Source organism: Antennarius striatus, chromosome 21 (assembly GCF_040054535.1).
Source record: "Antennarius striatus isolate MH-2024 chromosome 21, ASM4005453v1, whole genome shotgun sequence".
Lineage (NCBI taxonomy): Eukaryota > Metazoa > Chordata > Actinopteri > Lophiiformes > Antennariidae > Antennarius > Antennarius striatus.
This window is the reverse complement of record NC_090796.1, coordinates 9,111,313-9,122,746: the sequence shown is the minus strand read 5'-3', so window position 1 is coordinate 9,122,746 and position 11,434 is coordinate 9,111,313. Positions and strand designations below refer to the sequence as shown.

General features: G+C 38.5%; 2 protein-coding genes across 2 annotated transcripts; both read right to left on the bottom strand.

The window, feature by feature from the left end:
* Positions 1–2,977: 2,977 nt before the first annotated feature.
* On the bottom strand, positions 2,978–4,283 carry LOC137588853 (tripartite motif-containing protein 16-like protein). Its single transcript, XM_068306158.1, has 5 exons — positions 4,232–4,283; positions 3,866–3,907; positions 3,723–3,785; positions 3,478–3,617; positions 2,978–3,388 (listed from the first exon to the last, which is right to left on the bottom strand). Exons 1-5 carry the CDS (start codon positions 4,281–4,283, stop codon positions 2,978–2,980), a joined length of 708 nt encoding a protein of 235 aa, XP_068162259.1.
* A 777-nt stretch (positions 4,284–5,060) lies between these two features.
* Positions 5,061–8,427, bottom strand: LOC137588165 (stonustoxin subunit beta). The gene is made up of 5 exons (XM_068305053.1): positions 8,344–8,427; positions 6,634–6,657; positions 6,467–6,529; positions 6,239–6,381; positions 5,061–5,964 (listed from the first exon to the last, which is right to left on the bottom strand). The coding sequence occupies exons 1-5, from the start codon at positions 8,399–8,401 to the stop codon at positions 5,542–5,544; spliced, it is 711 nt and encodes a 236-aa protein (XP_068161154.1). The 5' UTR covers positions 8,402–8,427; the 3' UTR covers positions 5,061–5,541.
* Positions 8,428–11,434: the final 3,007 nt, after the last annotated feature.

Here is an 11,434-nt window from a genome sequence, read left to right as displayed (position 1 = left end):
AAAGCTTCGTGAGAGATTGAGTAATGCAATGTAGTACTGTATTAGTAGAGTGTCATTTGAAGAGGAGTTAAGGTTAGGCTAATAAGTTTACTTGTAGTCATAAACTCTCCGTTCATCAATTCTTTATGATGAAATTGCAACTTTTATGAAGGGAAGCCCATTTTTTTGGGCTACACTTCATTTCAGCAGACTGTCAACGGCGAGGGATGTCTTTTATTGTGTATGCACAAACTGGGAGTTTCCAGCAGGTGGCAGAGTTCAGCTATTATTTAATATACATGAGGCGCACATGTATGCAAAGGCAGGTGGGATTATGTCTGAGTTGTAATGCGTCATTTTAGGCAGAGGGGAGCGCTGTTTTATTTGTTTTATTAAAGCCACAATCGGCCAAACGAACTATCGATAGGCAATCGAAGGTTATTGGTTTTCAAAGGAAGAAGTATTCAGATCCTTAATTTAGGTATGCATATAAAGAGTACTGCCTGAATCTACTCTTCTACTTTTGTCTTACTGATGACGAGGCTTTAGCATAATACTAATATCTTGGTGACACAAATAAATGAAAAATGGTTTTCGATGTGCAGTTACAATATGGATCCAAGTAAAGTATTTTATTATTTTTGTCTGATGCAGAGTAACTGGCAAAGTTTTACAGAAACTATGCAGAGTTAAACTTTGTTATATATACAAACATCAAAAATAACTCCACCAGGTTAAAAACTAACCTGTTTATAGTTTATATGTATATAAAAACATATATATCCTACAAACGGAGAAAGTTTAAATTACACTGGTGAGAAGTGTCGCAGCAGTAAATCATATAGACAATCCTTGACCCACTACCTATAGTGTCATGTACCATAATAGACTACAGAAGTACCACCTGTCCTTCGCTGGTATCTGCACATCATTCTGTGTGGACGGGCAGCAAAACAGAAGGTGTATGGGACGGGTGTGTGTCTGCGTGTGCAAAAAGATGCAGACAGTGAACAACAGATCACATGACTGAAGCTCCAACAGGACGTGTTAAACTGTTGACAGTCTGAATGAAGTCTGTAACAACGTGACGGTAAACCAGGACCAACAGTCAGAATAAATCTTCTACAGGAGATGATGGACCGAAGGGATCATGAAAGGCACTTAGGTCACCTGGAGGTTACAAAATAGATGTTCATCATGATTTAAATGCTTTAAACCCAATTATTTCCCATGTGTGGATTCATAACAACAAATGCAGATCTCTGTTTGTCAAGCTAAAACTTGCACGAGAAGTTTTTAACCAGTTATTTCCAGACTGTGTACAAAGCAGTGCGCACAACAGCCTGAAATGTCGAACACACTACCATACAAATGACATGTCATGTCATATGTGTCACATATATAGCTCATGCCATTTAGCTTGTGACACCCCCTTAGAGTTATAGCTCACTCACATGCCTCGCATAAGTTCTTCCACTTACACCTGACACCTAAATCAGCACATCCAGGAGCTTTATGTGTCTTTAATATGTGTGTTGACGCAATGGGTACTGCTGGTGCCTCCTGGAGCCTTTTTGTGTGGAGTTCACATGTTCTTCCTCTGTCTGAATGGCTTGTCTACAGGTTCTTCAGCTTCCTCGCACCAACAAACACATACAGCATAAGTGAACTGGTGACTAACTTGACTGGAGTGATATCTGTGAGGTGCTGTAACTAAGCAGCGGAAAGCGAGCCGATTACTGACTGTTTCACCTTCCAGAAAATTAATGAATAACTGAATCTTGGCTCATTTGCACGATCTTTGGTTCATAATAGATACTGTACTTGTCAAGTAGCTTTAACTGTTGATCACCAATTGTGAATATCAACCTGTATTTGTCACAAGAATCACAATAAATTATGCCTATGTTTGTTTTTGGATACTTTTTGTCAAAGACTCTTTACTTCGGTAATAGTTTTTCGTTCTTGTAGCACAAGCAAGACAAATATTTGCATTTGTATACTTTTCATGCTTGTGCAAAGTGTTTTCCCTTGAATGTTTATGTGCAAATTGAATCATATTTCTCCCTCATCAGCGAGAAAGATAATTTTTGATCATGTTTGACCTATTTACTGTATTAATATATTTTATCAGACGGTTAGGTATTTATGCATTTGAACATCTCTTCTGATCTTATTTTATCTACATCTGCCCTTCATTCACATTGTGTGAACAGAAATGACAGCAGACGAAGTTTACTTAATAAGGATTGAATTATATGAGTAGCTGCTTGCTGTCAATCTTGACACGTGTTAAATAAGGTTGGATGACATGCTGGGCTGCTGTGAATGTTGTGTATTTTTTGGTGGAGACCAATTTTAGCTTCGGCAAAGCTTTCGCTCTTGGTGTGAAGGCAGCAGACACTAAGGCCCTCTTGAAAGTGATCTTTTAGCTGGAACCTCTCACGTATCAAAGGGATCCCCTTCAACACAGACAGGACTGAATTTGTCTCCTCTGCCCAAATAGATCTCAAGGGGAGTAACTGTGAACATGTGTGGGAAACCATATATCACCCATTAGGCATAAGGAGCTGTCAATCCGGTTGAGGACTACTGCCATTCTAAAGAAAATGTGGAAGACATTTTCTGGGTTTCACAGCAACAAAGACATTTTTTCAGTCACAGATGTCTTGAAACATCATAAAATCGAATTGTCATTGTAAAGTATAACATACATTACAAATATGAAGAACAGTATATGGTATTATTTTATATATAATATTATTTATTTAAATTCTTACAAAGTCATATAAAGACAATAAACACTAATTGTATCATTCAATCTGACATACCAGAGACAGAAAACGCAATATCAAAAGGACTGCAAAAAATAAATAACACACTTAAATGTGGTTTAAGACATTCACCATTTACAAGAACCAGTAGCTCAGCCAGTTCATAGTGTTAAAAACTAAACACAGCATCACTGACAGAGTCTTGATGTTTTTAACTTAGCGGTTTATTCAGGTCTCTTCATTATCGTGCATGAAGACTGAATTCCCACCCAGAAACCTGGAAGAATTTTTTTGTCGATAATAGTCTTAACTGAATGCAACAGCTTAGCTTCCCTCTCTGCCCCTTCTCCAGTTACAGCATAAAAACTTATAATTCCTGCTGGCTGGTCAAGGTAAACTCCAATTCTGGAGCAATAGGGGAAACCATCGATGTCCTTGCTTATGCCATTGAACCAGATCTGGTAACGCGTTCCTGACCAACACAGACCCCAGGACTCCTCATTTTCTCCAAGGCCGCTTGGCCCAGAATGTGCTCGCCGTCCTGCTCCTTCATAGGTGGCTCCAATTACCACCCAGCCCGAGAACTCCACCTCCCAGTAAGCCCTCATGTTCCAAATAACTTCTTTGCACAATACCTGTGGAAAAAATGAAAAATGAATATAGATGAAAACCTTTTTGGTTTTGTTTCTTTGGCACTCTGTGACTGTGTTGATGACAGACTCACCTGTGGAGAGTATTCGTACCTCTCCGGTCTATCCAGAACAGGACAAACCTCCTCAGTCCTGCGGCACACCTTGGACCCAAAGTCAGAAATCCACAACATCTTGTTTGCAGTCTTATCATCCAAAGACAGATTCATCCAATCTACATCAAGGACAATCATTACTTTTGAAGAATTCTGATATTGCTGAATATTGCAATTTAATATTGCTGAATAATGAATAGTGCTAGAAAACAATTTGCTCATACGTGTAATGAGTTCGGCTCTGCAATTTGGCTCTGGCATGTTCGGCACATAAGTGGAAACGTTTTCTGCAGGAAACAGAAGTTCAAACAAACCTGCTCTCGACATAAAGAGATTGCCTCATCACTGGAAGCACTGAGACTCTTACCTGCATTTGTTTTCTCATTCTTGTTAGATTTAACATTCTTCCCTGCGAAAAAAGGGTCAGGTCAAAGGTTAATCAGTGCCCCTTATTGTATCATGCAGGCTAATGATGATACTAATATGTACCGAAATTTATGACTGTAAAGCTTGTTGATTGTTGATTGAAATGTTTATCTTGTAAATATAAAATAATAATTTATGTAATCCTAATACCTCTCCTCAATTACTTAGTGATATTAATTTCTAAGTAGATGAACAGTTTCCACATGGAGAAAATGCATGCATGTGATATGTTTGTTACAATACAAATAAAAGGAATAGGAATGAATAACATAAATATAATTTTTCATATTATAAAAGCACAATTTACCTTGTTTTTTATTTTCTGAGAGGATTACTGTAGATTTGGATTCTCTGGGCATCTTGAGATTGTGTATTAATAATCCATAAACAGTAGCTTCAAAATGCTTCCATCTGAAGTAGAGGTGGAAAGCTTTTGGGTTCCACTTGACTTTTATACCCAGTCTGAAGGTTAGACAGGGGTGTTGGCTGGAGGAGGTGGTGAGGTCAGTATAACAGCAGGAGGCAAATGGGGTGTGTTCATGACTGTGATATATGAACCTGGGTGATACCAGCATATAGGAATGTGACGCCCCTGAAATGTTAGGAGAGACTTCAGAAAAATAAGAAGATAGTTGGAAAGATGACACAACGTAGGGCTGAGAAACGCATCACTTTGTGGAAAATAGAAGGCCAAACCACGTAAACAGAGCCCCCTCTGTCTAACTAAAGAAAAGAGCCTAAACCATGTGACACACATATTTTAATTCATACACTTTCTCTGACTGAGTTACCAAGTCTAGCATCCAGGTCATTTGCACTTGTTTAAATACGATCGTTCTCATTGCAGCATCGCCTGCGGTGTCTCTTACATGTCTTTCCAGTTACAGTGGAGGAAACATTTATCAGCATTCACTCAGCAACCTTAGCTGGTGTCACTGCATGGGATTGCCATTACTAATCGGTATTGGCTGCAAAAACATATGTGAAAGATGTGGTAAAAATATACTTGTTTTCTCTTCTTACATGCTGAATAAAGACAGATGCGTAACACCTCTATGTGTATGTATGGATTGACATAAAGAGCCAACTTCACTTACTTTGTGTTTCATAATTTATTTAAAATTTTGCACATTAAATACCTTGCATATATCCACATCATATCAGGCAATAAAAATTCTTAACAGTTATTAAAAAATATATCATAATAAATCTTGAATGGTCCGGTGGCTTCAGGAAGGTCCACAATAGTGGAAGGTCAAAGGTGAAGCCCGGCTGAACAACAATCTGATGGCACTTTATTCTCTTACTGACATACTAGCTCATGTATTATACATCTGCCTCAGATATATTGTACTGTAAATAAAGGAATATATTTCAAATAGGGTTAAAACATTGAAATATTGAAACACAATATCCATAGGACTTATGCAATCTTATATTTTGTAAATGTTCCAATGACTTGGGAGAAATTGGTGGTAACACCCATTCGCCATTTGGTTCTAAAGCCACCATACCAGTAACTTTATTAGAATAGTATGAAGTACTGTACATTATTTCCTCCCTTACTCTCACAATCAAGGACTTCTAAATCTGACGGTATAACAATGATTCAGTCCTTTATTCGTCTATCTTTTTGATCAAACAGTGCGACTGCATCCCCACCCAGAACCCTGGTATCATTTTCTCCGTAAAGGAGCTCCTAACCTGCTGCAAAAGTGTAACTTCCTTTTCTTCCTCTTCTCCTACCTTCACTTCTTCCACAGCATAAAAATTCAGAATACCAGCAGGCTGGTCAAGGTAAACTCCAATCGTGGAGCACTTAGGAATTTCCATGATCTCTAACGTCTTGCTATTGTGCCAAGCTTGATAACTGGAGCCACTCCACCCAAGACCCCAGGACTCCTCGTTCTCCCCGAAGCCACAGGGTCCTTCACAGTTCCTCCTCCCTGCTCGTTCGTAGGCGACTCCGACCACAACCCATCCTGAAATCTCCACCTCCCAGTAGGCTCGGAAGCCTTGGATGCCCTCTTTGCAGAGAACCTTTGGGAATGTGGAGGAGAATCAGTAATCAGATCAGTTATTTTGAAATATTCTGTCATAGCTTGTGATTTATTGCTGCAGGGAATTTTTAAGATGTATTTCTATTTTTGGTTTGCAAGGCCAATGCATCTCGGCTCAAGATCAAGGTAATCCCAAGAGACAGTGCAGGGATGGTTTGCAATACTATTGCTTATGTTTTACAGCTCCTTTGACTATGTTTGACATTAAGATAAGAAATTTAAAGCATTGAAGAGTCACTGTATCTGATTACTACCTGTGGAACATATTCATATCGCTCTGGTCTTTCCAAAACAGGACATGTGACATTATCAGTGATCCGTGCCACCTTCGCACCATCCTCTCTGATCCACAGCTTCTTATTGGCTGTCTTTTCATCCAGTGAAAGGTTGAACCAGTCTGAATAAACAGAAAAACAAGAGAGAAAAAAATTTCGGACACCAAATCATCAGAATAATAGGCAAAAAAAGTGCAAGAAGCTCACATTTGATAAGATCAGCTCGACAATCTGGTTCGGGGATGTTTGCCTTATAGTCTGGGGTCTCCTCTGAAAGGCGAGGGACAAAACATGAGTCATATATCTGACAAGATCATCTGCAGACAGAGGACATTCAAACTGTTTTAAAACAGTCTGCAGAAATACTGTTTTACCCTTGGGTGTCTTTCCATCTTTGCCTGCATTTGAAACAAAAGATAAAAACAAGAATAAGTCTTCAGTTCAACATGTGCAACATACAGGTACACATAGAGTTGAATAACCTTAACATTACAGGTGATGGTGTGTGTCAGATATGCACATGACAAAGTGAGTCACACAAAATGGGTATACTGCACTTAGAAAACCATCTGCCTCTGTGAGATCATCACATCAGCATGGATTCCTTCACCAGTGGTTAAGTCCTGCCAGGTGTCTGGACTGCATGAGTTGGCTCAGGTCACACAACAGTTTAGTGTCAAGCCAAGAGATTTTTATTCAATAATAAGGGTACCATGAGCTGGATGCACAATCAATCATGGAAATAGAACCGACTTTGTTTATGAAGGTGATTATGAGCCAATACTCAAGTAATACCAAAGTGGATCTCTTCTTAATAAAAGGATCTAAAAGTAATGCAGACAGAAAATCTGCTAGCATTTGGATTTAATTTTAACTTGATTATAAGAGATAATATTATATCATGGCCCTCCATTAAGTAATAAATAATGAATTATAGTCGCATTACATGAAAGGTTTACCTCTAATGCCAATTTTGAAACTAATACTGTGGTGTCATGTGCAAGAATTTAATCTCCAGGTTATTTGTTGATGATGGAGATCAGGAAGAGGAGACACCTAATCCCCTAGGCATTAAGATGTCAACATAAATCATGTGTTTTATTTTTGTCGAGGAGCAACAACACCTTTAAATGAAACTACTAATCATTCACACATCAGCATCTTCTCAGAATACTCAGATGTTTATCTTGGTAAGCCCTTGAATTCTGAATACAATGCATCACTTTTCAGAAAATTTAACAATGTATGTGTCGCAATACATGGATATTTATCACTGCGTTGACTGAAAACTGAAAAAAGTCATGCACGAATGTTAATCCACCTGTCTGGATATAGCACAAGGTGATGAAAACAACTGCTTTTTCAGTTCTCTTTACAACCTGGCAGTTTACAAAGTATGCAGGCTTATAGCCTTAACCCCACTGTTGCAGTCTGTATGAGAAGTGTTGCTCTAATTGGGATGGGATTAAAATCATTGTTTGTTTGGATTATTGCTGAATCTGTTTCAACTGATTGACATATTTCCATATTTGAATGCTAATGCCAACAAATAATCTGAACCAGCAAGTGCAACCTGTTCGAGTTCCTATGAGCATCCATATCAGCCCACATCTGTTTTCATCAGATAATACTGAAAACCTCAGCGACAAGCTGGATCAATGTCCTGACTTTCAGCAGCAGCATCATGCTGTCCATACAGCATGTTCAATACTGCATATGCAGGATGTTAAATCTTTTTTAACACAGATAATGTTGTCACTTGAGGGTCCAGGCAATGACTCCAAGGCAATCAGACCAATAAATACTCATATTTACTACAAGCATGAGTTCAGTCAGTGAAATATTCCAGCTTCTTGCTCCAACATAAATTCTTATGACCCATTCCTTCACCGTCTGACTTAGCAGATAATAAAAACAGAAAAGCACACACAGGTTATTAAATCTGTGTTGGATGTAATTAAACATTATAATAGACAACAGGTTAAGGGTTTATATGATCTGAAAATGTATGTTCTATAATACTTTTGCAGATTAACTCTAACCACTTATTCAAAATAGTGTAAAAGGCAGAATATAAAGTTCACCTTTATCAGACTTCAGAGACTCGGAAATGATTCTTGTGGTGGCAGGCATCTTGATCATTAATCCTAATCTGTCTGGGTGAGAAGTTTCTGTTGCCTTCACTGTGCGGCAGCTTCACTCTGCCCTTATATACCGTTAATGCAGGACAGAGGTGAGGGAATCAGAGCTGATGGCATGGACATGAGGCACACCAATAGGAACAGGGGGGAGGCAAACGGTTTGTAATTAGAGCTGCATATGTTTGATTTTTCTTAAAATGGTTAGATGCTTCAAAGTGTGTGGAACCCCCGTGACCAAGCACATCTCATCCCACGTCACTGATCTCTTCACATAGCACAGTGACAGCAATGATTCATGGTTTCGTTAGATTATATAATCACATATATAAACATGTAAACACATTCGACACTTAAAGCTTTGTCAGGTTAAACAGATATTAAATCATAATATACTGAAAAGGAATGAAAATCCATCATTTCAAAAGTGCATATAAGTCTTTTAACTTTTGCTTATATACAGTATATACAGTATATGGTTCTTACAATGAAAATTTTAAATGTAAAACTCTTTTTTGGACTATTGGTGTTTATCACTTCCACTATATGATTAGACATATGTTCAAAATACAGATATAATTATAATCAGTAAATCTAACTATATATGTGGGTAACTTAGTCTCGGTGCATCCTATCAGGCTTGTATACGATGATGACCTTATTACTCGCGTCACACACTTATTTTTAAATGCCTGAATGCTCACAGCAGGGGTTGGAATAAAAGGCATGTCACTGGTCATAAACTCTTTCTTCTTAGATGACCTCCAGTGTGGGCAGCCTGTCTGAGGTGTTAACTGTCCACACACCGTGCCAAAAATCTGGTAAAGGCTGTCCCGTCCTCGTCACCCTGCCTGCCTAACACAAATCCTGTGGCGGTTCCTGCAATGGAAACCAGATATACAAGGGTTTATGTTACACATATTTCACTACATTTTACTCATCTGTAAAGAGAACCATTGTTCTGAGTGAAGAGAAGTGACTCAGAGAACAACAGTCACAGCTGCACCTACAGTTTTATTTCTCTTTCAGCAAGACTGTCTTTCCAAACATTTAGATAATCTATGTGCATTAGGGATCTATTTATAAATATATAGAAATGCACAATATCTACTATTATCTCAGATGGCTGTACATTTATGTCCCCTACTGCATGTTCCAGCACAAGATTCTGTCTGGGATTTCAGTTGAACCTGTAAACATAATGGGGAATAGTTCGTTTGCGGTAACCTGAAAGATGGAAGACTAAGCTGACAAGGATAGATAGTCCTCACACCTAGGCCACTGAAACTGGTCACTAGTCAGCTCATCATGGACAATGATCACTAAGTAGTTTGCAAGACTAGTTCCACAAATGGTACACATTCTGCTACAAAAAACTGACAGAGTGGAGTTGCTTCCAGTCATGTAGCAGGCATTCTTGGTTGAAACATTCATATTTGGTTAGTAGCTTTGTGATCCCGTGGGGCCCTGAAGTAGGAGTCAAGTTCCTTGCAAGACAAACAAGGGTAACCATTTTTGGCTTTTGCATTTTGAGAAGAAGGAAAAGAAATCAATAGCCTCATTTTGTTGTTCAGCAGAAAGGACCTTTGGATGGAAGGCCAAAAAGCGATGTAGCATGGCGCCACCATCACCTTTTGTGCACCTGCAAAGCGCCTCCTGTCCTGACAGGACTTGCACCTCCCATGTTCTTCACATAGAGGTCACTGCATATTCAAAACTACCAGTCATTTAGAACACCAAAAGTCTTTTGCAGCAGAACCCTGAACAGAATTCCTGCATATTCACAATATTGATAATAGTTTTGCTTGTAAATCAGAGTGCTTCAAAGCTCTTACATAATCGTTCTGTTCTGAACAGAATGATCTCTAGACTAAGCAGTAAGCAGATATCAGTTTCAGCGATGTGTGCTTGATTACAAAGAGATGACAGGGTAATTACAAAAACAAATTCACAGCTATTCAGATAATGTAGGGCAGTTGGTACTGCCCTGAATATCCAGACTGGGACATACCCATTAGTGAAGCAGTTACCCCTACACAGCTTAATAAAAGCTTTCTTAGGGAGGCCCAGGGGCATCAAAAACCTTTAATGCCCCTATTCCAGGGATACTGTATACCAGGAAGCTGTTTGCATTACTGCGCAGACTCATGGTCAACATTCAGGAAATCTTAAGTGATAAACCTGCCAACCAGTAACAGAATCATGCTAATAATACCCAGACATGCCATAACTTGGTTTCTATGCTTTTCTAGACACCACACGTTAATATGTGTGATAGTTTATTTCTATGAGGAAAGTTTTTCAAACTAAATCCAGAATCGTAAATCCAGTAGTCATTTTCTTTTAATTTGCAGGTATTCTGACTAATTCTGACGTCTTTGTGAAACTGTTTTTATTTATAAAGAAAATGCCACCACAATTATGTGTATGTTTAAAATCCATTTAACATCCAGTAATCAGTTTCACAAAATCAGATTCTTATCATCATCCAGAAAAATATCTCAGCCAACAAGCCAAACATGTGGATCTGATCGTATATAACATGACAAACATCATTTAATTTAAAACATTATGTTTCTATGTATGTAATTTCTCTATCTCTCTACCATGTCTGAACTCTTTACACTGGATGACAAAGCATCCAAAAAGATGGTGTGGATGACAGAAGCAGATCCAAGCTGTCAGGAATCAGAATCAGAATCAGAATCAGTTTTATTTGCCATCGTTTGTTGAAAAACAGACAAGGAATCTGTTTTCGGCAGGTGGTGTCTCAAACTATACATTCATACATTAAATTTGACTATGCTAAATACTTTAAATACTACAAATAACTATACTAATTACAAAACAAAAGACACAAAACGCAGTAGGTGGGGGGGGGGCACAATGTACAAGTGCTGAGTGCATATCTAAACAGGTTGCAAGGACTGGAGACAAATAATTTAACAATTGCAGTTTATGTGTCTTATGGCTTGGGGGAAGAAACTGTTCTTTAATCTGGTGACCCCCCACCCCCCCTCCTGGACCAACTACAGAA

Coding starts and splice junctions, on each gene's coding strand:
- LOC137588853 (XM_068306158.1), bottom strand. CDS start 4,283: ATGCCCAGAGAATCCAAATCTACAGTAATCCTCTCAGAAAATAAAAAA. Junction 3,908..4,231: donor CTCAGAAAATAAAAAACAAG/GTAAATTGTGCT, acceptor CTTTTTTCGCAG/GGAAGAATGTTAAATCTAAC. Junction 3,786..3,865: donor GAATGAGAAAACAAATGCAG/GTAAGAGTCTCA, acceptor TGTTTCCTGCAG/AAAACGTTTCCACTTATGTG.
- LOC137588165 (XM_068305053.1), bottom strand. CDS start 8,401: ATGATCAAGATGCCTGCCACCACAAGAATCATTTCCGAGTCTCTGAAG. Junction 6,658..8,343: donor GTCTCTGAAGTCTGATAAAG/GTGAACTTTATA, acceptor TTTCAAATGCAG/GCAAAGATGGAAAGACACCC. Junction 5,965..6,238: donor GATATGAATATGTTCCACAG/GTAGTAATCAGA, acceptor ACATTCCCAAAG/GTTCTCTGCAAAGAGGGCAT.